The 27,500-nt window shown below is 45.7% G+C and overlaps 1 protein-coding gene across 5 annotated transcripts in view; it reads left to right on the forward strand.

Moving 5' to 3' along the window:
- gpat2 (glycerol-3-phosphate acyltransferase 2, mitochondrial) overlaps positions 1 to 27,500 on the forward strand; it is a 50,907-nt gene that overhangs the window by 15,101 nt on the left and 8,306 nt on the right. For all 5 annotated transcript variants that reach the window (XM_031570203.1, XM_031570206.1, XM_031570204.2 and 2 more), the window contains exons 8-16: positions 2,154 to 2,287; positions 3,594 to 3,693; positions 10,009 to 10,194; positions 11,002 to 11,100; positions 12,752 to 12,834; positions 19,467 to 19,585; positions 20,838 to 20,908; positions 26,027 to 26,291; positions 26,624 to 26,766. In XM_031570203.1, coding sequence (XP_031426063.1) covers positions 2,154 to 2,287; positions 3,594 to 3,693; positions 10,009 to 10,194; positions 11,002 to 11,100; positions 12,752 to 12,834; positions 19,467 to 19,585; positions 20,838 to 20,908; positions 26,027 to 26,291; positions 26,624 to 26,766 — 1,200 coding nt within the window. The remainder of the gene's footprint in view (positions 1 to 2,153; positions 2,288 to 3,593; positions 3,694 to 10,008; positions 10,195 to 11,001; positions 11,101 to 12,751; positions 12,835 to 19,466; positions 19,586 to 20,837; positions 20,909 to 26,026; positions 26,292 to 26,623; positions 26,767 to 27,500) is intronic.

The raw sequence follows: 27,500 nt of genomic DNA on the forward strand, positions 1-27,500 counted from the left end.
CTGACCCAATGCAGAGTGAATGGGGCTAATCCAGAGCCACAGAAGCCTTCATCTCCACACCCAGCTGGGGATGATAAATGGGCGCTACATTTTTACTGCAGCGCATCTGTGCTCTTTGTACCACCAACCCATTCCCCTAACCCCTCCTACCCCTTACACTGCCCCCCCCCCCCCCCCCCTCATAAAATCAGTCAGACTATCGGTCTGCAAAGCGTGAGACGGCTAATGAGGAGAAGTCCTGTACTGAATTTGATCAGACTAGAGGTGTGCTTTGCGTGCATTAGTATATTTGGTCCATGTCAGATCGCAGATTGCATACACACATACATATACACACGCACGCTCACACACACACACACAGTACAATACATTTAATAACTCCAGAACCCGGATTACATTCATGTCACAGTTCACCTCTGTTTACCAAAACCTAAGAGCCAGACTCCATTCCAGTTGTAATCCAACTGTGACCAACACTGGGCCTTAAACACGAGATCTCAGCTTGACCACAGGGTCTAGCCTCAGAATCTGACCAGCATAGGCAACCCCAATCCAGCCACAGTGGTGGGGAAATGCTGAAACCATCTGGGTCCACTGTGTGTGTGTGTGTGTGTGTGTGTGTGTGTGTGTGTGTGTGTGTGTGTGTGTGTGTGTGTGTGTGTGTGTGTGTGTGTGTGTGTGGGGGGTCCTGCTGGGTTCTCTGCTCAGTGAGTCAGTCTCTGCCTACAGAGACTCTGGCTATCGACCGTTTCTTCATGTCTTGTGGTGGGGTAGAGCGGACACACACACACACACGCGCGCTCTCATACACACACACACACACACACACACACATGCGCGCGCTCTCATATACACACACACACACACACATACACACGTGCGCGCACTCTCAAACACACACATATGCGCGCACTCTCATACACACACACACACATGTATCTCATACACACACAAACAGGTGGGTAAATGCTGAAACCATCTGGGTCTCCTGGTCTACTGGGCCTGTGTGTATGTGGTCCTGCTGGGCTCTCTGCTCAGTGAGTCAGTCTGTGCCTTCAAAGACTCTAACTATCGATTGCTGCCTCATGTGGTGAGGCAGACCGGCCATACACAGACACAAGCGCTCACACACACACACACACACACACACACAGACACACACACACACACAGAAACCCTCATGGACACAGTGCAAGTGAGCATGGTCTGGTCCTTCTGAAGTTGTTTAGAGTACGTTAGTAGAGTTTGCTGCTTGTCATGTACCTGCATACACACACATACACAAACACAGACACACACATGGACACACACACACTCACACAAGCCCCTTTCACATATGAAACCTGTTAATGTGTCAGATAAAAACAATCTTTAATCGATAATGAATTGCCTCACTTAAAAGTTTTGTGTGTCTTTATTCCCCCACGAAACAGCATGTTACGGAATAGTGAGCGTAAACCTCCATGAGAGGAGAGATTGCTGCCAGCGGTCTAAATAGAACTGAGGATGTTAAACAACTTCAGTAAGACATTAAACAATCCTGAGAGGAATCATGGGATGGGGCATCAATGGCTCTTACTCTGATATCAGTGTAGCAGATAAAGGGGCAGGAGTCCCCCCTCTACCTTCTTGAAGATGGGAATCTTGATACTCACTTTCCCTCTCGAGCCGTGGCTTAAGATTGCCATTAATGTTGTCGGCAATGTTACTAGTGGCTGTAGGTTGTTGTTAATGTTACTAGTTCGCCAGGGGATAGATTGACGACTTTGCTGTATTCATGACATTGGCTCCCACTCCCACACAACACCAATACGGCATAATAGCAATGTGCAATGTGGTGGGAACTGGGTAAGAGACACACACACACACACACACACACACACACACACACACACAGCACATTTTAGCTGGGTTGGTTGTCTTGCAATAACACTGGTCCCCTTGAGGCAGTGTGGACAGGAGTGCTGCAGTGGAGACTGCTGGGACTCATGGGTCCTAATGTAAGCCATGCTCAGGAAGCTGGTACTCTCACCGCAGAGAGAGAGAAGCCCTGGGTTTATACCTGACTGGGTGTGGAAGAGACGGGAGAGATGGAGAGATATGTAGGAGATTGGCATTACAGCTGTGTGTGTGTGTGTGTGTGTGTGTTTCAGAATACCCCGCTGGTCTTTGTGTCCGTGCGTCAGAGCTGTCTGGATCAGGCCCTCATTGCTCTGGTGCTGTTCTGCCACAGCCTGCGTGTGCCCTACACCATCACTCCGGTACAGGTCAACAACTCCTTCATAAGGTACACACACACACACACACACACACACACACACACACACACACACAGCCTGCGTGTGCCCTACACCATCACTCCGGTACAGGTCAACAACTCCTTCATAAGGTACACACACACACACACACACACACACACACACACACAGCCTGCGTGTGCCCTACACCATCACTCCGATACAGGTCAACAACTCCTTCATAAGGTACACACACACACACACACACACACACACACACACACACACACACACACAGCCTGCGTGTGCCCTACACCATCTCTCCAGTACAGGTCAACAACTCCTTCATAAGGTACACACACACACACACACACACACACACACACAGCCTGCGTGTGCCCTACACCATCTCTGCGGTAACAGGTCAACAACTCCTTCATAAGGAACACACATGACCTCTATTATTCCCAATGATATGTGAAATATGAAACCACTCACTCGTGACCTGTGTGCCAGTTATCTCACACACGTGACCTGTGTGCCAGTTATCTCACACACGTGACCTCTGCCAGTTATCTCACACACGTGACCTCTGACCTCTGTGCCAGTTATCTCACACAGATCAACAGCACCGCTCATATTCTCAATTATTAGAGTTTGGGCTCAAGTCAGAAAGGAGGGTTTTTGTGTTGGTATTATGGACAGAACCGGGTCTGTCTTTATTAAGGGCGCTTTCACACTAGAGCTTTTGGGACAGACGGGGGTCCACTTGAGCCATAGCTTGGTTAGTTTCGCCAGTGTGAATGATTCTTTCCAAACTGGCTACGGGTGAGCTTAACAATAAGTTAAGATAAACTCGATTTAATCCCCGTAGGCAAATTAAATAGAATGCGGCTTTCCGTTTTTCGTCCCTAGGTGACCTCGGTAAATAAAAGCTGCACATTGCTTACGTGTTGATGACACAAATGGACCATGGTTTGGAGCCAAATAATGTAATGTGCAAAGAAACCAGTGGGGGAAGGAGGGAATAAACCTCCTGTCTGTGGGCCGTCCTTTTTAATCCACAGTCTTTGTTTTAAATGTGTCTGTTTCTTTCTCTCCTCTGTGTCAGCTCTCATCAAGATTTTCCTACTTTCCGTCCTCTCTTAGTTAAATTGAAAAGTATATCATAGGGATACGTAAAGAAGCCAGATCTTTCTCTGTGGACCTTTTGTGGCTGGCTCTCTGGCTGTTGATTCAGGCCTGTCTGTTTATAATAATCTTGCCTTCTCTCTATCTATTTCTCCCTCTCTCTCTCATACACACACACACTCTCTCTGCCCCTCTCTCTCTTTCTCTGTCTCCGTGCAATCACAGGGCCATACTCCAAAGGTTGGGCGTGATTTTACTCCCATGCGGTGCAGTCACGGAGCAGGATGCTGAAATGGACCGCCTGTACTCGCCAATCATGAGTGCTGTGAGTTATCCCCTCTCTTCTCTGACTTTAGTGACATCACTGACAGGCACAACTGCTCCCTGTAGGGTGTTGTCTGCGTAACGCTTCACACTAAGATGGATGAGGTAAATGTGAAATGCTGAAAATGTCCTTAGGTAATGGTGAGTGAACTAGAGCTTATTTTGGAAACCATGTTAAGGGTGTCCCTGTGTGTAGCTGTCTAATCCTGCTAGATTGGGGGATCAGTTTACTGGGTGACTAAGAGCCTGTGTGGGGAGGGATTGTCTATCAGGAGACAGCCTATTGGAGCCTCAGTTAGAGGTCTGTACAGGAGGGAGTTTTCACTCCCACTCCCGCAAGATCCTATTACACCCCCGCAAAAAAATGAATTCGATTTTGTCCTGCCCAAGTACACAAATAACATTCTGTACTTTTTTCTTAAAAACGTTGTCTTTATTGATAACCCGCAGCAAATTCATAAGACAAACTGTATGCACATATCGTGTACTTGTTTACGTTGCCAGGATATTCAGTAAGACAAACAAACATATTGTGCAGACAATAACAGGAATATGGAAAAAACACACATCGGGAAATAAGTAAACGGAAATAAAATATTAGAAAAAGAAGAAAGAAAAAGAAATACAAGGGGATGGGGTGAACCAGGCCTATAACAGGAGGAGACTTTAAAGGGACCATATTATGATAATATGGGCCCTTTAATATGTTATATATTTTTTGTATCCAGTCATGTCTGTATATGTTTCATTTTGTAGCCATTTTCTCCAGTTCCTTTCAAATAACTCTTCTTTCAGTTTGTATGTTAACTTTTCCATCCCCTGGATTTCCTCAATTATAGACAACCATTGTTTAAAATGTTTTTTGTGATTGTCTTTTTACTCGCTGACTCACCAGATATAGGTCATTTTTTAGCTACACATTCTTCTAAACTTCCTAGGTATGGGACTGTACATGTAAAGGGAATTGGATATCCCAGGGTATGGCATGCAACTGTATGTACCTCTCCAAAAACATTCTATTTTATTGCAGCTCCAAAAAATATGTGTATGGTTTGGTGACATATCAGCCCATTGTCTTCAGCATGTTTAATGAGTTGAAAATCAGGGGGGTGATAAAGTGGCGGATCTGATTCTTCCAGGCTCTCTCCACTTTTGAGATTGTGTGGTGGTCTGGTGACATTTCCATATTTCATAGCAAATCTCAATAGGGATTTCCTCATCTAGCTCTTTCTCCCATTTAGCCTTTATGTATAATGTTGAGTGTTGTTTGGATTCCATTAAACAAGTATACATAATTGAAATTCCCTTAGGTATTTCTCTCTAAACATTCTGTACTTTAAGAACATCACCCACCAAAGCCTGTAGGTAGAGGTTTCTGACTTTAGCCATACTAGATCTAATATAGAAATTGATAGATTGGGTTTCAGTGAATCAATTAGGGCTGGGGAAATAGGTCGATGCATCGCTGTGCTAACATGTAAGATTCGACATTGATGCAGGAAAATGAAATAATCCATATTTTTTAAAACAACATAATTAAAGATTATGCTTTCCAGCATAATGAATTTAAACAATGCATTCAAACACATTTCACTGCAATATGTAGTTGTAATGATAAAAGATAAGTCACTGTTGAAAGTACAGGTAAAACTAGCAATACACACTACTTTTAACGTTACACGTTCCGTTGTGACACTAGCCAAGTACAACACATTTCGTTTTTAGACATAGACCTGCTGCTTGCTCATTTTCTTTGAAAACGACAGCTTTTTATGTAAAGTGAGTCTTTCTAATTTTTTTAAACAAATCTGAGTGCTTGTGTTAAGGAGTAAGAACATGAAGGACAAGATGCATGGAGAATAATTTTATAATTGATTCGTTACCCTTTGAATCGTAGTCGACTCATGAGGCCAGTGAAGGTTCACAGCTGTAGAATCAATACATGTCGTCCCACACTGTGTCGAAGCATAAGAATAGAACAATATGGCCTGTACAGTGTGATCAATATCCAGCATGAAAGAGAGTGTAAACCAAACCATAGGGGCCTTGTTTTTTTTAGTATGTGAAGTTTAATGAGCATTGAATAGACAGGCATAAAGTGCTTTCATGCTCTCGGTAGCACAACGAACAGTCCCAGGGCGCCAAGCATCATTGTCTGTCTTTACTAAGTAGGAAATTGTGAATGATGGAGTGTGATGGTTTTGACAAGATATAGTATTTCTCTGTCTGTTTACAAGCATTGTAAGGTGAGTTCGTTGGATGTTATGCACTTGTGTGTGTGTGTGCGCACTTATGTCTGTGGTGATGTGGGCTGAAAGGTGTGAGTATGTGTTTGATGTGTCACACTTGTGTGTGTGCTTGTGCTTGTGTCTATGATGTGTGCTTAAAAGTGTGTGTGTGTGTGTGCGTGTAGATGTGTTACTCTTGGGTGTGCTTGTGTCTGTGATATGTGTGTGTGTATACGTGTATGTGTGTGTTTGTTTATAGATGTGTTTGGTTCAATCCCCCAATGCCCCTTGTTCAGGTCAAAAGTGTGTGGAAACCCGGCGTGGCTGGGTGTTTAGCTGGGGCAGATTTGCCATTTTAAGCCAAATCCCCAGAGAAATGTCACTATGCAGCCGCCACCCGACAGCAGACACGCTTCTCATCCCTGCATCTCGCTCTCCAGAGATGGCTCACTCAACCACTCTGTTTTTCTTTTTCATTCTTTATGTGTTTCTCTCTCTCTCTCTCTCTCTCTTTCAAAGAAGAAAGTAATCCAGAACGACTGACTAACTCTCCTCTTTGTCCCCCACCAGTGATTCCAGCCAGATGGAGTGGGTGCATTTGAATATCATTTGATGCAGTCGAGAGCATTCGAATGTGATTCAGTATTCAATGAATTAAGCAAAGTCACTTCAATTAAGTGAGAGTCTCTTTCTCCTCTGTGGGGTAAAGTTGATTTGACTGTGACGTGGTCCGTGGAGGCCATATCTGTGTGAATAGGGGGGTGGGGGGGGGGGGGGTTTTCTTTGCATGCAAATGTCTCTGGGGAAAAGAACGAGTGTGTGTGAGATGGAGATGTTGAGGAGAGGGAGAGGAGAAATGGATAGAGAGAGAGAAGAAGAAATATCAGACTGTAAAATGGACACCATGAATCAGCGAGGAGGCATGTGTAGGGAGAGATAAACGAAGATTTCAGCTTATCACCCTCCACAAGATGTCCTGGCAGAGGTGTGTGTGTGTGTGTGTGTGTGTGTCTCATTCATCAGGGTTCACTGTGTGCTTTTAATGCATGCATGCATGTAAGTGTGTATGTTTATGTGTATATGGGTGTGTGTCTGTGAGAAAGAGGCAGAGAGTCTTAAGTTGTGTATTGGCCGGATTGGCTTATGCTAAATGTTACTCTCAAGCTTAGAAATATCCTGCGGCTTTTCTGTGCTCCGCCGAATGTTGCCTTCCCCATAATTTCAGCCACAACATTCACTGTCGTCTAGAAACAGATAAGGAGATGTTCAGGTTAGAGCAGTTGTTCCCTGAATCAAGCTGTCAGATTAGCTTGTAACCTCTGGTGAAGTTTAGGCTGTTTAGACCTTAGCTGAAAACTCACACTCTTACCTGATGTAGCGAGGGAGATTAGACACCAGCTTTGCCCTTGTGATTAGCATTCAGTGACACTTTTCTGATCAAATGAATGCAGTTGTGACACTGACACTTCTTCAGACGCCGTCATGTTGTTCTCACTGCATGCCAAACACCGCGCTTCCTGTTTGTCCCCACCCAATCCTTTCCTAGTTGATCCTTCACACAATCCGCAGTGCTCAGATGACTCTCAGCCGAGCATATCCAGACTAAATTACTGAGAAGAAATTGAGCCGGTGGAATAAAGGCTGGTAGGACCAGAGCGTCCCACATTTGCCTTCACATTGATTCATTCAGCAGCCATTTTGAAATCAAAGCCACTGGCGGTCACACAGTAACTATTCTAATGTATGCCTCCTTGGAATGGAACCCTTGAGCCTGGTGTTAGTACTGTAAGAACTGTTCTCTCTACTACAGTGAACTACATGAAACCTTTCAGTCAGACAGTAAATATTCAGTACAGTTAAAATGAGCATTTTATCAGGTTTTATGATCCCTGGGCATGGAACCTTCACATCCTAGTAGTTGTAGTAGTGGGTATTAGGTAGAACCCTTGGGCCTGGTGTTGTTAATACTGTTCTCTCTAAGTGAACTACAGTAACTTTTTGTCATACAGTAAATGTTCAGTACAGTTAAAATGAGCATTATATTGGTTACTAGTGAACTACAGGAACTCTTACTTGCTTTGGTCTACAGCACACCTCTAGCCCTTGTCATCAGAGTCTGAATCTGCATTCCTCTGCAGAAACACCTACTCGTTTCAGTGAATGCTCATTACACAGCCTCCCCGTGTCTGCGGACCAAGGAAGGATTTGTAGGTTGATTGTATTCATTGCGTCCAGCTTGCAGTATTTACTTTTTTTTACTTTCTTTCTTTCTTTCTTTCTTTCTTTCTTGCCTACATCTCATTACTCACCCTAACATTATTACTTGGTTGCTGAGTTTCAATTTGATAAGAATCAAGGTTTTTGCCCCGTCTGTCCTGCATTCAGAAAGGGCTTATTTTCACACTTTTCGCTTGTTGTGCTCTGCTCTGCTTGTGTGTGTGTGTGTGTGTGTGTGTGTGTGTGTGTGTGTGTGTGTGTGTGTGTGTGTGTGTGTGTGTGTGTGGATATGCCAGTGCCTCTCTGCGCTCATGTTTCTTTGTTCTGACTCCTTGAGGCCCATCACTATCATTACCTGCACTGAAGTTATTCTCGCTTGACTCATGACTTTCATGAGTTTTCTCTCCTTTCCCTTTCTTCCTGTTCTTAGGCTTCCTCTTCTCATTGATCTCACTTTCAGGGTAGCCTCAAGAAGATGGGCCCCCCATTCTGACTCGGGGGGGGGGGGGGGGGGGGTCCTCTCCTTAAAAAGGGGGTGTTGTGTCACCGTCACTAGTCTGTGTCCTTGCTCTTGGGGGGTTTGGGCCATGGGTTGTGAGAAGTGCCAGGAGACACTGTTCATTGTTTGTGGGTCTATATAAAGAAATAACATTGAAACTGAATTGAATCTAATCTTTCATACAGGCACTGCTCCTCTCTCCTGCACAAAGGACTACTCTCCTCATTCATTCACTGGCTAACTCACTTACTCTGCATGACAGCTTCTCAATTACTCTCTCGCTCCCTCTCTCACTCTTTTTTTACTTACTCATACACTCTCACTCACTCCCTCACTCTTGCACACAGTCACCTATTAGCCTCTAATTTGTTCACTCACTCACATGATCACTCCTCTTGCCTCTCTCTCGCTCTCTCTCTGTCTTCCCTTTTGTCTTTAAAATTCATTTTCTCACCGACACACACACGCACACAGACACACAGACACACACACACACGCACACGCACACAGACACACACGCACACAGACACACCCTCTTTCACCCCTCCTCTCACTCATAGGCTGCACAGCACTTGGGAAGATAAATCTCCGAAACTGCTCCCGAAGTCTCTCCAGCAGCACTTACCTCTTGCATTCTCTGACACACACACACACACACACACACACACACACACACACACACACAAACACACAGTTGTTAGCACTGATTCACTCTCTCTCTCTTAGACACACACACACACTTGCTAACGTACCTCTTGGTCACAAACAAATTCATGAGCATCTGTTCTCAGTATCTCATCCACACGCTTTGACAAAACGCTCGACCACAACAGCACCTCTCTGCAGCTCACATATTTACAAGTGTGTGTGTGTGTGTGTGTGTGTGCGCACACACACACACACACGCGCGCTTGCCAACGATCCCTCTTCTCCTTCATTCCCTCCTCTCCTTTACTCTCTCTCTGACGCACTCACACACACACACGCACACACACATACACTTTTGCACCCATTGATGCTCAGACACACACACACACACTTTCGTACATATGCTCAGACACACACAGATGCTCAGACACACACACACACACACACACACACTTTCGTACATATGCTCAGACACACACACACACTTTCATAAATATGCTTAGACACACACACACACTTTCATACATATGCTCAGACACACACACACACACTTTCGTACATATGCTCAGACACATACACACACACTTTCGTACATATGCTCAGACACATACACACAATCGCTGTGGCTCCGCCCCCTTCCTTCTCATCTCACAGCTGCTGCTGCTTTTTGTTTGTTTGTTTGTTTATTTATTTATTTATTTGTTTGTTTGTTTGTTGTGTGCAGTTGACCGGTGTGCTGCTTCAGGAGGGCGAGAGCCTCAGCCTGACCCTGGCAGCGGACAGTGGGCATGGAGGCCAGTGGTTGGCACGTGTCCGGCAGGCGCTCCTGGACGGACTAGCGGCCGACGCCAACCTCGTCCCCGTGGCCGTCTCCTACGACTGCCCTCCAGAACCGCGTGCTCTCCCTCAGGTAAGCTCTGTAACCGCCCCCCCCCCACCACCACCACCACCACCGGCCCTTAAATCGAATCAGATCTACTGCCCCCTCGGATCTTCCTCTCACCCTTGGATAGGCCTGCAGGGTATATTGCCCAGCCCTGCTGAGAGGGGGGGGGGGCTTGGGTGGAGCTGGGAAGATGATTACTGTGGTCAGGGTGATGGATGGGCGTCCCTAACACACTGGCATTGAGGCAGAGCCTGCACAGAGGATGGGAGGTTTTTGGCAGTGGGGTGGCGGGGGGAGGGGGGAGGGGGGTTGTGAGAGGCAGCAGCGTGCCAGAGTGCCGTGTCCCAGTCAGAATCTCAGTGGTGTGGAGTGTGTATGTGTGGAATATGAGTGAGCGTGCTGCGGCTGTTTTTCTCCTGATTGAGAGAGACTCGCTCTGGTTATTGCGTGTGCAGATGAGTTTACTAATGGATAGTCACCATTAAGAGGTTATTATGAAAATTAGTTTTTTTTTCTCTCTCATTATCTACGCCATCTTATAAGTGCTTGTGTGTGTGTTTGTGTGCATTTGTGTGTCTTCACTTTTTTTTTGCCTGTGTGTGCTTACCCTCTGTTGCCTGTGTGTGCTGTGTGTGTATGTCTGTATGCCTGCCCATTGTTGTGTGTGTGTGTGTGTGTGTGTGTGTGTGTGTGTGTGTGTGTGTGTGTGTGTGTGTGTGTGTGTGTGTGTGTGTGTGTGTGTGTGTGTGTGTGTGTGCCCACTGTTGTGTGCGTGTTTGTGTGTGTGTGCGCGCGTGAGTGTGTGCGCGCGCGTGTGCGTTTGATCTCCAGGGTGGTGTGATGTCTATTGTGCAGTCTGTAGTGTCCCTGCTGTGGAGAGGGAGAAAAGGAAGCGTGCGGATCCATTTTGCTCAGGCCTTTTCTCTGAAGGTATGACACACACACGCACACCTACACACACACCTACACCTACACACACACACACACACACACACTCTGTCACTGTTTGCGTGCACACACACACACACACACACACACACACACACACACACACACACCTGCAGACTGTGTTAAAATGAATTTGCTTGCTCTTATTCTCCTCTTCCTGAGAAATAAATGAATGTGGCTACCCACAGACACATGCGCTCACACATGCTGGTCACGTACACACGCTCGCGCACACAAACGCACACACTCGCACACACTCGCACACACTCACACACACTCACACACACTAGCACACGGCTTTCAGATGGACCTACTTCATCTCCATCTTATCCTGATCATCCTGAGAAATGCTGAAATGTAGCGACACACTCAATGGGAGCACAATTCCCTCAGATACACACACGTTCTCCTACCTAATCCAACGAAATAGCGATATCTAGTAACGTCCACACACACAGACTCCCTTAGAGACACATAAAGAGTTTGTAAAGCTGATTGATGCTGGTGGCTGTGCTCTTCTCCTGCTGAGTCTGGGAAAAACACCACTTCCTGAAGAGAAATGTCACTCTGACACACACACACACACACACACACACACACACACACACACACACACACACACACATATTAATGCCCTAACACACACAAACATATTTAAACATATGCTCACACTTGTGCTCTTTCATATATGCACACACACACACACACCACACACACACACACATCTGTACACACACACACACACACACACACACACACACACACACACACACACACACACCTGTGCACACACACCACACACACACACACACACCTGTGCACACACACCACACACACACACCACACACACACACACCACACACACACACCTGTGCACACACACCACACACACACACCGGTGCACACACACACACACACACACACACACCACACACACCTGCACACACACACACCACACACACATACCTGTGCACACACACACACACACCTCACACAGCTGCACACACACACACCTGCACACACACACACACACACACACACACACACACACACTTGTGCACACCCTCTTTCTTCCTCCGCCCTTTTGCTCTTTATTTCATCTGTCTTTCTCTGCCTCACTAACCAACTCACTCATGTGATCTTTTCTTTCTCCATTTCTCTTCCAGCCTTCCCTCCTACTCTCTCTAACACACACTCACTCACTCACACACACACACACACACACACACACACACACACACACACACACTCACTCACTCACTCTCTCACACACACTCTCTCTCTCCCTTTCTTTCTCTCCTTTTCCTCCCATCTGTCTCCTCCAGTCTCTAATGCTTTTTTCTCAGTAAAAACCCACAGATACTTTTCACTTTCTGATAGGAAATGGGTGAAACAGTTTCTCTGCCTTCTTTCTTTCTTTCTATCTCTCTCTCATTGTCCCTCGCTGATATGAGATGAGTGCATTTTCTTTCCCTCCAACCCCTCTCCCTTTCTCTCTCCATCTCTCTGGGAACATTAAGTTGCACAAAACCATTCTCTGTTTCTTTTCTCCTCCCTCTCTCTTTTCTCTCTTCCCCTCTCTCTCTCTCTCTCTCTCTCTCTCTCTCTCTCTCTCTCTCTCTCTCTCTGGCAGGAGATGAGTGAATCAGGCCGCTTTCGTGTGGATAGAGGGCGCCCCCTACAGGAGCTGCTGCTGCCCACCATCCTCAACAACAGGTCCCTACCCCTCTCCCTTCCTCTTCTCTTCCTCTTCTCTTCCTCTTCTCTTCCTCTCACATCCACATTTTTCCTCCACTTCACTTATTTTCCCTCTCATTATCTGTCATTCTTGGTTCATGTGTCTCTCTCATTCCCTTCCTATACCTCTCCTGCCTGCTCTCTCTCTCTCTCTCTGTCTCTCTCTCTCTCCATCTGTGTGTCTCTTAAAAGTCCCTCTCATATCCTCTATCTCTTTTTTGATTAACTGTTTCCATGCTTTCCTCTGTCTGTCCCTCCTGTTGTTCATCAGTGAGATTGCCCTCTCGCTATCTGTTTATTTCTGCTCCGTCATGTGTTCCACATCTCTCTCTCTCTCTCTCTCTCTCTCTCTCTCTCTCTCTCTCTCTCTCTCTCTCTCTCTCTCTCTCTCTCTCTCTCTCTCTCTCTGTATGTGTGTGTGTTTCCTTGTGATTCTCTTTGAACAGAGCATCATTAGAGCTTTTTCAAAATGAACTGAGCTACTTCTGTTCCCCTCTGCTCTACACAACAGACACGGAGAGACACAGAGAGACACTAATACACACCACACACACACACACACACACACACACACACACACACACACACACACACACACACACACACACACCTCAGCTACACACACTCAGTCACCACAGACACAGATATCTGTCTGTCTCACTGTCTCACCTGTCTATCTTCATCTCTTTCTCTTTCTGTGTGTCTTTTGCTCGCCTTTTGCTCGCCTTTTTGTCTTCAACGGTCATCAGTCTCTTTCCACACACACACACACACACACACACATCGACACTCACTCATTTTCACTCAAATACCTCTCTCTGTATCCCATTTAGACACGTGTCCACATGCTTGCCAACACATCTTTCACTCACACACGTGTACGCACACACACATATGTGTACACACATACACACACACACATACACACACATTGAAACTCACTCACTGTCACTCAAATACCTACGTGTGCGCATGCTTGTCAACACTCCATGTTGGACCATCTTTCACTCTCACACACTCACACACACACACACACACACACACACACACACACACACTGGCCTTTGCCTTCACATCTCACTGCTGCTGCTATGTGTTTATTAGTTTGTTGGTTTGTGTGCCGCTTCATTCTGACCCTGGCAGCAGTAGACAGTGGACACAGAGGCCAGTGCAGCAGTAGACAGTGGACACAGAGGCCAGTGCAGCAGTAGACAGTGGACACAGAGGCCAGTGCAGCAGTAGACAGTGGACACAGAGACCAGTGCAGCAGTAGACAGTGGACACAGAGGCCAGTGCAGCAGTAGACACAGAGACCAGTGCAGCAGTGGACACAGAGGCCAGTGCAGCAGTAGACAGTGGACACAGAGGCCAGTGCAGCAGTGGACACAGAGGCCAGTGCAGCAGTAGACAGTGGACACAGAGGCCAGTGCAGCAGTAGACAGTGGACACAGAGGCCAGTGCAGCAGTAGACACAGAGGCCAGTGCAGCAGTAGACACAGAGGCCAGTGCAGCAGTAGACACAGAGGCCAGTGCAGCAGTGGACAGTGGACACAGAGGCCAGTGCAGCAGTGGACACAGAGGCCAGTGCAGCAGTAGACAGTGGTCACAGAGGCACGTGCAGCAGTGGACACAGAGGCCAGTGCAGCAGTAGACAGTGGACACAGAGGCCAGTGCAGCAGTGGACACAGAGGCCAGTGCAGCAGTAGACAGTGGACACAGAGGCCAGTGCAGCAGTAGACAGTGGACACAGAGGCCAGTGCAGCAGTAGACACAGAGGCCAGTGCAGCAGTAGACACAGAGGCCAGTGCAGCAGTGGACAGTGGACACAGAGGCCAGTGCAGCAGTGGACACAGAGGCCAGTGCAGCAGTAGACAGTGGTCACAGAGGCACGTGCAGCAGTGGACACAGAGGCCAGTGCAGCAGTAGACAGTGGACACAGAGGCCAGTGCAGCAGTAGACACAGAGGCCAGTGCAGCAGTAGACACAGAGGCCAGTGCAGCAGTGGACAGTGGACACAGAGGCCAGTGCAGCAGTGGACACAGAGGCCAGTGCAGCAGTAGACAGTGGTCACAGAGGCACGTGCAGCAGTGGACACAGAGGCCAGTGCAGCAGTGGACACAGAGGCCAGTGCAGCAGTAGACAGTGGACACAGAGGCCAGTGCAGCAGTAGACAGTGGACACAGAGGCCAGTGCAGCAGTAGACAGTGAACACAGAGGCCAGTGCAGTAGTGCAGCAGTGGACACAGAGGCCAGTGCAGCAGTGGACACAGAGGCCAGTGCAGCAGTGGACACAGAGGCCAGTGCAGCAGTGGACACAGAGCCCAGTGCAGCAGTAGACAGTGGACACAGAGGCCAGTGCAGCAGTGGACACAGAGGCCAGTGCAGCAGTAGACAGCGGACACAGAGGCCAGTGCCTGTCACTGCATTCGTCTCTACAGCAGGGACCAGATTGTTTCCTGTCCACTTGTGCATTCCACAGTGCGACATGTGGATGAAACATGCACTCTGCAACAGGCAGGCAACTACTAGACACTTGAGTTCTTGAGCTACATATGAGTATTCATTTATTCATTCATTTGTTAATTAATTTTGCTGTCAATTTATTCTTCCGTTGTGGTCCTGACAAATAAAACACTTCAGCTAAACTCATTGATTTCGGGGACAGTGACGCACACACTTCAAGCATGATGCCAGGAAACAAACCTGCAATAAATCAGCAACAATAACTCCGAACTTAATCATGCTTGTGTGCCATATTCTTTCACAGGACAAGTCCCTCATCCAAAAGTGCATTTTCCCCCATCAACTTCACTCTGGCCTCTATTAGCGGAGGAAAAGCAATTGGAGGCGGGGGGGGGGGGGCTAAATCTCTCCTGTCACCGATATTATTTCACAATGTTGAGATGCTGGCTGGTGTTGGCTATAGAGAGTGAGCGAGGGCTTTGTGCGCCAGGGAGAATTAAATGAATGTTCCATTCTATTTTTGGGCATCCTGGTGATAAGGTATTGTTATTTTTCTTTTTTTCTTTTCTTTTCGTTGTCTTTTGTTGGACGACGGGGAGGAGAGGAGTGTAAGGGAGCGAGACGGGCTCCAGAGATGAGTGTAAATGAGCTTTCGCCCATGCTGCGCTCATCTAGCTTATGTTATGAAAGACCTTTATTTTCCCTCCTTAATTCTTTTCCATTTTTTCCCCAGTGTTTTCAGTGATTGCTTTGATTCGCACAAACGCAGGCTTTTGCTTACAAGCAAGTTGCTTCTACTGTGATCTGCTTTTTGTCAAATCATTGTGATGTTTTGAAAGTCGAGATCTTTTCATGTGACTGTTTTAACCACCAAAAGCTATTTCATTTGAATGTCAGGCCAAAAAAAGGAACTCCGTACATAGTGTTGCTGTCAGTACATTGTCTAATTTTAAAATTCACACTTAGATATCATTGGCAGTGATTTAATTACCTCAAGCACCTCAAAAGTCTTTATAGGAGCCCAATTATAAGTGTCAGACATCAATCAAGTTAAAGGCAAAAAGCTTAAGAACATTTGGAGGTTTTATGAGCTGCAGCAGCTTCTGAAACTTGAAGTTGTTTGGAGTCAGCTGGCTTTTCAGAGTGAGGGGGGTGAAGAGATGGTCTGCTGGACTGATTTAGAGAGGGTATGTGAGTTGGAACAGCAGTAAATGACAAGTGTGGAGATGGTGTACTGGTATGCTAACATTAGTGTAGTGCAGAGATGGTCTGCTATGGAAAGTAGACTATAGAGATGAGGTCTGCTAGCCTGACACAGCACAGGAGAGCACTCATTTACTCACTCACTCATTTACTCACTCACTCATTTACTCACTCACTCACTCACTCACTCACTCACTCACTCACTCACTCATTTACTCACTCACTCACTCACTCATTTACTCATTTACTCACTCACTCATTTACTCACTCACTCACTCATTTATTCACTCACTCATTTACTCACTCACTCATTTACTCACTCACTCACTCACTCATTTACTGACTCACTCACTCACTCATTTACTCACTCACTCATTCACTCACTCACTCACTCACTCACTCATTTACTCACTCACTCACTCACTCATTTACTCACTCACTCATTTACTCACTCACTCATTTACTCACTCACTCATTTACTCACTCACTCACTCATTTATTCACTCACTCATTCACTCACTCACTCACACACTCACTCACTCATTTACTCACTCACTCATTTACTCACTCACTCACTCACTCATTTATTCACTCACTCATTTACTCACTCACTCATTTACTCACTCACTCATTTACTCACTCACTCACTCATTTACTGACTCACTCACTCACTCATTTACTCACTCACTCACTCACTCATTTATTCACTCACTCATTTATTCACTCACTCATTTACTCACTCACTCACTCACTCACTCATTTACTCACTCACTCACTCATTTATTCACTCACTCATTTACTCACTCACTCATTTACTCACTCACTCACTCATTTACTGACTCACTCACTCATTTACTCACTCACTCATTTACTCACTCACTCATTCACTCACTCACTCACTCACTCACTTATTTACTCACTCACTCATTTACTCACTCACTCACTCACTCATTTACTCACTCACTCATTTACTCACTCACTCACTCATTTACTCACTCACTCACTCATTTATTCACTCACTCATTTACTCACTCACTCACACACTCACTCACTCATTTACTGACTCACTCACTCATTTACTCACTCACTCACTCACTCACTCATTTACTCACTCACTCACTCACTCACTCACTCATTTACTCACTCATTCACTCACTCACTCATTTACTCACTCACTCACTCACTCATTTACTGACTCACTCATTTACTCACTCACTCACTCACTCATTTACTCACTCACTCATTTACTCACTCACTCATTACTCACTCACTCACTCACTCATTTACTCACTCATTTACTCATTTACTCGCTCACTCATTTACTCACTCACTCATTTACTTACTCACTCACTCATTCACTCACTCACTCATTTATTCACTCACTCATTTACTCACTCACTCATTTACTCACTCACTCACACACTCACTCACTCATTTACTGACTCACTCACTCACTCATTTACTCACTCATTTACTCACTCACTCACTCACTCATTTACTCACTCACTCATTTACTCACTCACTCATTTACTCACTCATTTACTCTCTCATTTACTCACTCACAAAGGTTATTATAGTTTTGCATTTTTCACTAGTTTTTATTTTTATTTCGTTTTGACTTTTTGTTTTCAATTTCAGTTTAGTTTTAATTAGTTTTTAAAGCGGGTTTGCTAGTTTAGTTTAGTTTCTATTTTTTGAAAATGCTTAGTTTGAGTTTAGTTTTTATTAGTTTCAGTATTAGTTTTAGTCTTTACCGCGGAATGCAACAGACCAAGGGGGGGGGGGGGGGGTCGGTCGTCAGTCAGGGAAGCTTAATTTTTTTGCTTGCAAAACAAAATGCTCAAAATGAATAGAAGATACAAGCTATAATAAATAATATGTAATAAAAACTCACCAAACATACCATTTAAAAAAAATATTCACTTAGGACATGAACAGCCATCCACAAAAGACAACTATGAAAGATCTGTGTCAGACGTGTGTCAGTCAGAATTTGCTCATATCCTGTTCAAACAGACAGGAGACAGGGAGACGGTGAGGCAGCGACGAGCGGTGCCTCATCTCAGATTGCACAATCCCTCACAAACTGGGTTGAGCGCATGCGTAGAACCTATTTACTCTTGCTGATCTGATGTAAAGCTGCAGTGAAAAAGCACGGAGAGGAGGCAAACAATACCTCTGCTTCAATGAAGGGAGCATGCGAGAGCCCACCGGTCGGGTTTGTGCTTGTTCTGCCGTTACTCTTCTTATATTTTACCTTGACTACGAAAATGGAAGATTCTATAGCTAAGCTAAAACATTTCTCATAACTGGACTTTCAAACAAAACGTGAATTGATCAATAATGGGAGACCAATGCCGTAGCTAAAAGGTATGCTTCAAACGACGGGACAGAAGATAACTCGATCGACTTCTCACACCCAAAGCCAAATTGCTTTGAAAATATTTTGAACCTCAAGAATAGATTTTGGTTTTGGACCTGTGCAACTTCGTAAGAGTTCATATTCACGAGTGCATAATCACACATATTAACACGAGTTCATCACAAGCTAGCAGCTGCCAACTGTATGTAGCCACCTTACCAGACTATGTGTGTGTAAAGAATGCTGATATGAAAAACAACCAGTAGTCAAAGTGCAAGCTGCCAATTGAATGGTGATTTAAGCTACTGTATTGGGTTTATATATTTGTAAATCTGACTCTGAAGTGCCTCACCAGCCACGAACCTCACCGCACGTTACTGTTCCAAGTAATTCCAAATAGGACTCTGTCGCTTTCTCCTCACTCACTCATTTACTCACTCACTCATTTTCATAAATGTTGTAAAGATGTTGTGATGGTTTGCTATGGTGTGTAGACTGTAGAGATGCTGTGATGGGGATGTGAATGGGGTCTGTGGATGGTGCGATAGTCTTCCAGGAGTGAAGGAGTAGTCTGTTCCTGCAGGTCGGAGGTGGTGTACGGGGACAAGAGTACCTCCTGGGTCCTGCCTGCCTCCTTCATGCCCGAGCTCCAGCCTGAGGAGAGGCAGCTCACTATCGGCCTCACCATGCACCTCATCCACTGTGAGTGACACACACACACACACACACACACACAGACGCTGGCACTGGGGCACATCCTGTGTTCCTTAAATCACACCCTCTGTCTCCTCATGTGTCTTTTTTTCCCTGTATATCAACGTGTGTGTGTGTGTGTGTGTGTGTGTGCATGCACGCACGTGTATTTGTGAGTTTGACGTGCGTGTTTGCGTATGTGTGTGTGTGCATGCACGTGTGTTTGTGCGTTTGACGTACGTGTTTGTGTGTGTGTGCATGCACGTGTGTTTGTGCGTTTGACGTACGTGTTTGCGTGTGTGTGCATGCACGTGTGTTTGTGCGTTTGACGTACCTGTTTGCGTGTGTGTGCATGCACGTGTGTTTGTGCGTTTGACGTACGTGTTTGCGTGTGTGTGCATGCACGTGTGTTTTTGCGTTTGACGTACATGTTTGCGTATGTGTGTGTGTGTGCATGCACGTGTTTGTGAGTTTGACGTCCGTGTTTGTGTGTTTTCTCATTCTCTCCCCAACTCAAACTTGCTCTGCATCAGATCTTCTGTCTCATAGTTCAAAGTGAGAGTTTAATGAGTATTTTCCTTCCTTCTCTGTTTCTTTTTATGTATTCTCCCTCTTTTTGGCACCTTGACTCATTCCACAACTCTCCAATTCTGTCTGGTTTGTCTATCATCTCTTTTTCTCCCCCCCTCTCTCTCTATCTAACCATCTGCCTTCATATATAGAGCTCACTAATGCCCTTATCACAGCTTGTCACCATGTCCTCTCCACACCGTGGCAGATGAGGACCTGTCCGTCCGTCTGTCTGTGGGGCTGTCTCACTCTGTCTGCTCTGCACCTAATGGGCATAACACGCACTGTCCTTCAGTAGTAATTCATCTCATTTCACACTCGAACCCTTAAACAGTTGGAGGCTTCAGAAGACACTTCCCCTGCCTTTTTTCTCCACTTCAAATCTACCCCTCTCTCTCTCTCTTTTTCCCTCTCTCTCTCTCTCCCTCTCCCTATCATTACTCATGTATTCAGTTCTGTAATTATTTTGAGTAATAACTGATTGTTTAACTTACATTTGTTTATTTAATATTTTTGTTTTTGAATTCTGCTGATTGCCTATTTTTCTCACTGTTGTTTTTACTCTTTTTCCGACCAGGCTTGTACAAAAGTGTCTACTAACTACCTAAACTATAATTCAAAATGTCTAACTTTAGTCAGCACATGTCAGCTCTGTCACTGAGCCACCTTTGGGTGTTTCTCTTCTCTGCAGCCACCACTTCCTGTATGGCCCTGATGGCCACCCAGCTCATTTCCTGTCTGCTGCTGCACAAACATCACAAGGTGAGATTACTCCCATTACACTCGCGCACACAAACACACACACACACACACCATATTCAGGGGTGCAAACTCGTCACCTTTCGGCGAAATTCGCCGTTTTTGATCCAAAATAGGTCATTTGTGTGATTCATGTAGATCTGCAATAAAAATATTGGGGGGGGGGGGGTCCTCCAGGTAACCTGCGAACGCAAGCTGTCATGAATATTTTTTTCAAGCTTGTTCGTTTGGCCACCATGACAGGCACGCTTTTTATTTTGCGTCTGTCCGAAATGGAAGTTAAACTGCCTCGATGCCGTAGTAGATAGGTGCGTAGACATAGTATACTATGTCTATGGATAGGTGTATTACAAGACATGTCTTTCGGGTGAAAGCGTTGGTTTCGAGCGGCCTTTCTAAGATGGCATTTACGCTAACGTGTGACGTTGGTACGCTGCAATAACGTTATGCTATCTAACGTAGGCTAACGTGCTAATGTCAGACAGTTGGCTGACAGACGACTCGCAAATCACATCAACCATTTTTGCTGGTTACAATAACGGAGATAGTACAGTGTCTTTTTCTCTGTAAATTTTGAAAAATCTAAGTGTGAAAACGCCGAAAAATTTACATTTAAATAAAAGACACGGCTGTCAGCCGAGTTTGGTCCGGAGTTTAGCTGCTAAAGTTATCTTCTGTCCTGTCGTTTGAAGCAAAACTTTTAGCTCTGGCATTGGTCTCCCATTATGTATTTTAAATACAGTATTTATCACTTCACTGGATTAGAAGTCCATTTTCCGGGCTCTCGCACGCCCCCTTCATTGAGGCAGATGTTAGGTTTGCCTCCCCTATGTGCTTTTTCACTGTGGTTTTATGACAGATCAGCAAAACTAAATAGCTTCTTCACATACGTGAAATACATTACATTACCTATTCTATGGATACAAACGACATACAATAACAGTGTCTACAAATATTTCAGTGATGACAAACAATGAGAAAGCAAAAGGCATGCGCTCAACCCAGTGTGTGAGGGATTGCACAATCTGAGATGAGGCGCAGCTCGTTGCTGCCTCACCTCGCGAGTCGCCTCTCTGTTTGAACAGGACATGGTCAAATTCAGCGATTTTGATTATAAAAATGATCGGAATCATACAAAAATTTAATTTAAAGCATAGATCAGTAGATACATATTAATATTTATTTTATCATTATTTGTTTTTTACTTTTCATGATGACTTGACCCTGACCGCACGTCCCTATGTGTATGTAATCTGAAGCACTGACCCGTTTTCTACTGCCGGGCGCTTCACTGCAACTGAACAAACTTACCACTCTCCTACTTCAGTTTGTTTTCAGAATGAGAGAATTTTAGGAGGAGGATGCCATTACTGTGGCTCAACTAGAGACAGGAGCCAGGTGCAAATGGGCCTTGTCCTTACAAGCTAGACTCAAAGAGTAATGTAAAGGGAAAATAATATGTGTTCCCACTGTCACAGTTTTTGAAGAACACAGAGAAGCTAGGCCATGCCTGATGCAGCCTCTGTTGATTTTCTGTTCCAATAGTTGGCCCTTTTTTTTGCTTAATACCTGATGGAGATCTGTGACGTAATGTGCTTCGGTGAAGTGGACTGGAGTGGGTGGTCGGGAGGGTATTGGGGTGGGTGGTTGGGTTGGCCTGTGCCCGTGCAACATTCAACAAAGGAATGTTTATGATTAAACTGTTAACAGAGCACAAAATTGTTTACAACATTACAAAGTTCTTCATAGATCTAGCCTCATAATTTTGTTGTCAAAGTGCACCAGATTGATGCATTGAACTTTAAAATGTGCAAAATGTTCTTATATATAAAATATATTCCCCGGGGAGCATGCCCCGGACCCTCCTAGGGGTTTCGCATCGTTGTCACCTTTTTCATCCCTGATGAGTTTGCACCCCTGATATTAATAACCTCAAATCTGTCTCTCTTCCTCTCACAAACATCACAAGGTGAGATTACTCCCATTACACTGTCACACACACACACACACACACACACACACACACACACACACACACACACACACACACACACACACAGAGTCCTTATTAATAACCCCAAATCTGTCTCTCTCTTCCGTTCACAAACGTTGCAAGGTGAAAGTATACGCTGTACACAGACACACTGTGTGGGGTTTTCTTTATTTCAGTCTCTCTTTCACACACATCTCCCAAGATGAGCGCACTCCCAGATTGGGTGAGGCCTCTGGACTTCTGCCCCTTTCAGATAGCACATCACTGTGGACTACTCATCTCACACACACACACACACACACACACACACACACACACACACACACACACACACACACACACACACACACACACACACACACAGTCCTTATTAATAACCCCAATCCTGTCTCTCTGACTCTAATTCTCTTTCTCTCTCTCAAACATCCCAAGGTGAGAGTACTCCCAGTCTGCGCCTAGTTTAGGCCTCTGGACCATAGCTGAACACATTGACTGTCACTGTGGACGTGAACGTCTGTGCACTTAACATTTCAATCACTCTGTCCTATATAGTGTGCTCTTTTTATCCAGCCTAAGTGGGTGGCTGTACTCCGAACAGAGTCTGTTCAGTGTCGCTGCTCGGAGATGTGAGCTGGTTCTCCTTTGCTGACCTTCACTTGTGACCGTGGGTGAAGTGGGAGTGCTTTTTTATTTTATATGGGAGCTTACCCCCGAAGACGCAAAGCGGAGGAAGCCAAAGAGCTGATTCGGCTGTATGGTGATGGTGTGTGTGTGTGTGTGTGGCGTACTGTAAGACGAGGCAGAGCAGTCTCAGGAATTCAAAGGGGTAGACACCCGGTCTGATGCCTGCTGCTGATGTCTGACTTTCATCTGTCGTTCTCTTGCTCTCTCTCTCTCTCTCTCTCTTTTCTCTCTTTGTCACTCTTTCACACTTCTCTCTCTCTCTCTCTCTCTCTCTCTCCATCTTTTCTCTCTTTTACTCTTCTCTGTCTGTCCCTCCCTTCCTCTTTCTCTATTGCTCTCTCTCTCTCTTTCTTTCTTTCTTTCTTTCTTTCTTTCTTTCTTTCTCTCTCTCTCTTTCTTTCACTTTCTATCTTTATTCCAAGCCTGTGGGTTTACTCTCATGACAGCTCATCTGATTGCTAAGAGATCCTTTCCCCCTCCTGCAGTTCCTCTCTCTTCCCACTCTGTTACCTGTGCAGGTCCTCATAGATGGATGTGCACTCTTTAGAGGACACAGCAGCTCTCAGCAGAGACTCTGTTACCTGTGCAGGTCCTCATAGATGGATGTGCACTCTTTAGAGGACACAGAGACTCTCAGCACAGACTCTGTTAGGGTGGCTGTGTAAAACAGCACTGAGGACACCTGTGCTCATCAGGCTCTGTGTGCTGTGTTTGCTTGTCCAGTCCGTGTGCATTTACATGGAGTCATTTTGGCTAACACTTTTATCTGACTTATATGTGAGGTACAGTGGAAGCAAATGGCCAATCAAGGCTGTACCATACGTTTGAGTTTTGTGACAGATAATGACGAGAGGACAAGAAGCTAGAGATTGACTGTGCTTGTATGTCAGGCCCCAGATACCAGATCTCAATCCAGTAGTGCACCTTACAGATGTAAAGGAGCCTCGTGGAATAAAAACGTACAGCCAACGAAAAAAGCAGAGGTGCGTTAGAATTGGCAAATGCAAAACAAAGGCAAATGTTTGCAAATATTTTGTTCGACTTTGCAGCGAACATTTGCCAACACAAATGGTCTGCAAGCAGTATCCGAAAGTATTCTTGGCGAACACACATAAGGACTAAGGGTTATCGTTTGAATCAAACAACTCGGAATGATTTCACAAAAATATTCAAATTTAAAAGTTCGCTGGAAACTTGTTCGCCTGGCGCGTCTGCCTCTTTGCCGAATTGGAATGCACCTCTGTTTGACACGGTCACGTCCACACGTACCAGAATCACACAAGAACTGTGGCTGGAGGGAAAGATGGGTTGCGCCAAGTATCAGAAAAAGGTCTGTCTAATAAAGTGTGTATATTTATAAAACAATTGGGTTCTATCGAATTATTTAGCTGTTTCTGATTGGACGAGAGACGTTCCATGAGTTGGAATACCCCAGGACATCCCAACTTGGACTTTTCACAGCTAATAATAAATCACTCCGCGATGAAACATTCTTTAGCACGTTGATACAATTAAGCGATAACCGTTAATTCAAAGTTCTTATAATTCCAAAAGACGTTGACAATGGAACTATTTTTTTGTTGCCGGCCTCGTGGCTACGGCCGAACACCACCCGTGGGAATATCCCTTACCTACCCCACTCGCACGAGTACTATATTGCTTAAATAGACACCTGGCAGAGTAGAGGACATGACTTTGGATGCTTTGGCTGCACTTGACCCCGTCCTTGGCTGTCATGACAGGCCGGCTTATGGATGCAGATGGCTAAATACCCAGAGCATGCTGGCCTGAAAGCCAGATCTGGCTATTAGTAGGAGAGGGCCATAGCTTAGGTAGGTGAACCTCCCCCTGAAGCAGAATCAGCTCACTCCTCTCCAGTAACGAGGGGCTGGAGTGAATAATGATGATTCTGGTCCTCTTCATTAAGTGTCTCCTTTCTGTCCTTCACTTACCTCTTCTTTCTGTTAATGGAAGGTCTGGATGTCTTTGTCTTGTACTTTAGCTCTGGAAATGTGGGGTCGTTTTTTGCATGACAAACGATCCTCCTGTATTGTCTCCCGTGTGTTTAGATTCGTCCTTTGTTTCGGCGAGAGCCACTTGGATCAGCATTTGAATGGATTCAAAGTGGAAGGGTGTGAATGTGTGTGGCTGTTTTGTATTCAGTGAAGTCGCCCGCTTTGACTTGTCTCTGCACCTCCTGACCTCACTGTCATGCCTCTGCGCTGACTACTCTCATTCTTTTGGACGCCTTGTCTCTTTACTGTATGTGCTTAACACACACACACACACACACACACACACACACACACACACACACCAATAACTTCAATTCTGTCTGTCTTATTCTCTGTCAATCTGTGACACTGTCTCACACAGCTTCAGGTTCAGCTTGAGCTTTATTGACATGGTATTGAACACTAACACCCCCCCCCCCTCTCCCTCAGGGTGTGCGTGTGTCTGTGCTGTGCCGTGAGGTGTCCTGGCTCCTGGAGGAGGTGCTGTTCCGGCGCAGGGACGTGGGCTTCGCGGGCTCCCTGGTGGAGGTGGTGTACTCCGCCCTGACCCTTCTCTCCCCCCACCTGCTCATGGCCGCGCCACCCCCCACCGCCGAGCCCCTCCTGGTCCCCGGCCCCCGCCCCGCCGCACGCCTCGCGCTCGCCCGCCACGCGCACGCGCTCACACACACCTTCATCACCGAGGCTGTCGGAGGTGAGGGGGCAAGAGTGTGTCTGTGTGTGTGTGACTGTGTGCAACTTTCTGAAAAGAACTGATTTATGAATAAGTACATAGGTGTTTATGGGTGTTTGAGTATGCAGTATGTGTATCTATACAAGTGTGTTTTATTTTTTATATTTAAAAAAAAAAATGAATGAATGTGTGCCTGTATTGTCTGTGTGTTTGTGAATGTGTGTTTCTTAGTGCACTTGTGTGTGTGTCTCTGTTTGTGTGCTACATGCATTTGTGTCTCTGTGCATGTGTGTGTCTTTGTTCACTTTTGTGTGTGTGTGTGTGTGTGTGTGTGTGTGTGTGTGTGCGTGCAGCCTGTGCAGTGTCTGCCATGCTGAGTGAGGTGGCATGCTGTGGGGACGTGGGAGAGATGGAGTTTGATGTGGCGCTGTGTCAAGAGGAGCTCACCGACAGAGCCCTGCAGCTCACACACCTGCTGCCTGCAGGATACATACCGGTGAGACACACACACACGTGCATGCACACACACACATGCACACATACACACATACACACATGTAAACACACTAGGAGTGTAACATTACAAAAAATGCACGGTTTGGTACGTACCTCGGTTTTTCGGGTCGGGGTTTGGCGCGGTCCGAATCTGCATTGATAAATACTCAATAGTATTAGTTATTACTTTGGCGCGGTCTGAATCTGTAGTGATAAATACTCAATAGTATTAGTTATTACTTTGGCACAGTCTGAATCTGCAGTGAGAGGCTGACTGAACACTGTTAGGAGAAGGACTTGCCATCCAGTCTGTTTTTGTCTTGTTCCGCTAATCCGCCTGCTACAGCTGACAGACTGGTGCACTGCCAAAACGTTCCGGGGAAAAAGAACGCTCTAGAACACGCGTTCAGTGCATATACAGGAAACAAACCTGACTTACTTATGCTTACAAAAAATCAATTCTATGCTCATTTCTATAGATTGCATACCGTATATACATAGTATACATCAGGCTATACTGACTGTGAACTATATCTTATCTAATGATTGAGTAGGTGAGCCAGGGATGGGATTGTGTAGACTGTGAAGTCGGTCGGTGTTCGTTCGTGGTTGTGTCGTTTGTATCAATCTCTCCCTATCTGTCTGTTGATCTGCCTGTGGGCTTCGCTTTGGCCCCGAGCTGAAAGAGAGGCCCTTGTGGGGAGGAATGGGGAGAGAGGCAGCATAAAACATCTG

Source organism: Clupea harengus, chromosome 7 (genome assembly GCF_900700415.2).
Source record: "Clupea harengus chromosome 7, Ch_v2.0.2, whole genome shotgun sequence".
NCBI lineage: Eukaryota > Metazoa > Chordata > Actinopteri > Clupeiformes > Clupeidae > Clupea > Clupea harengus.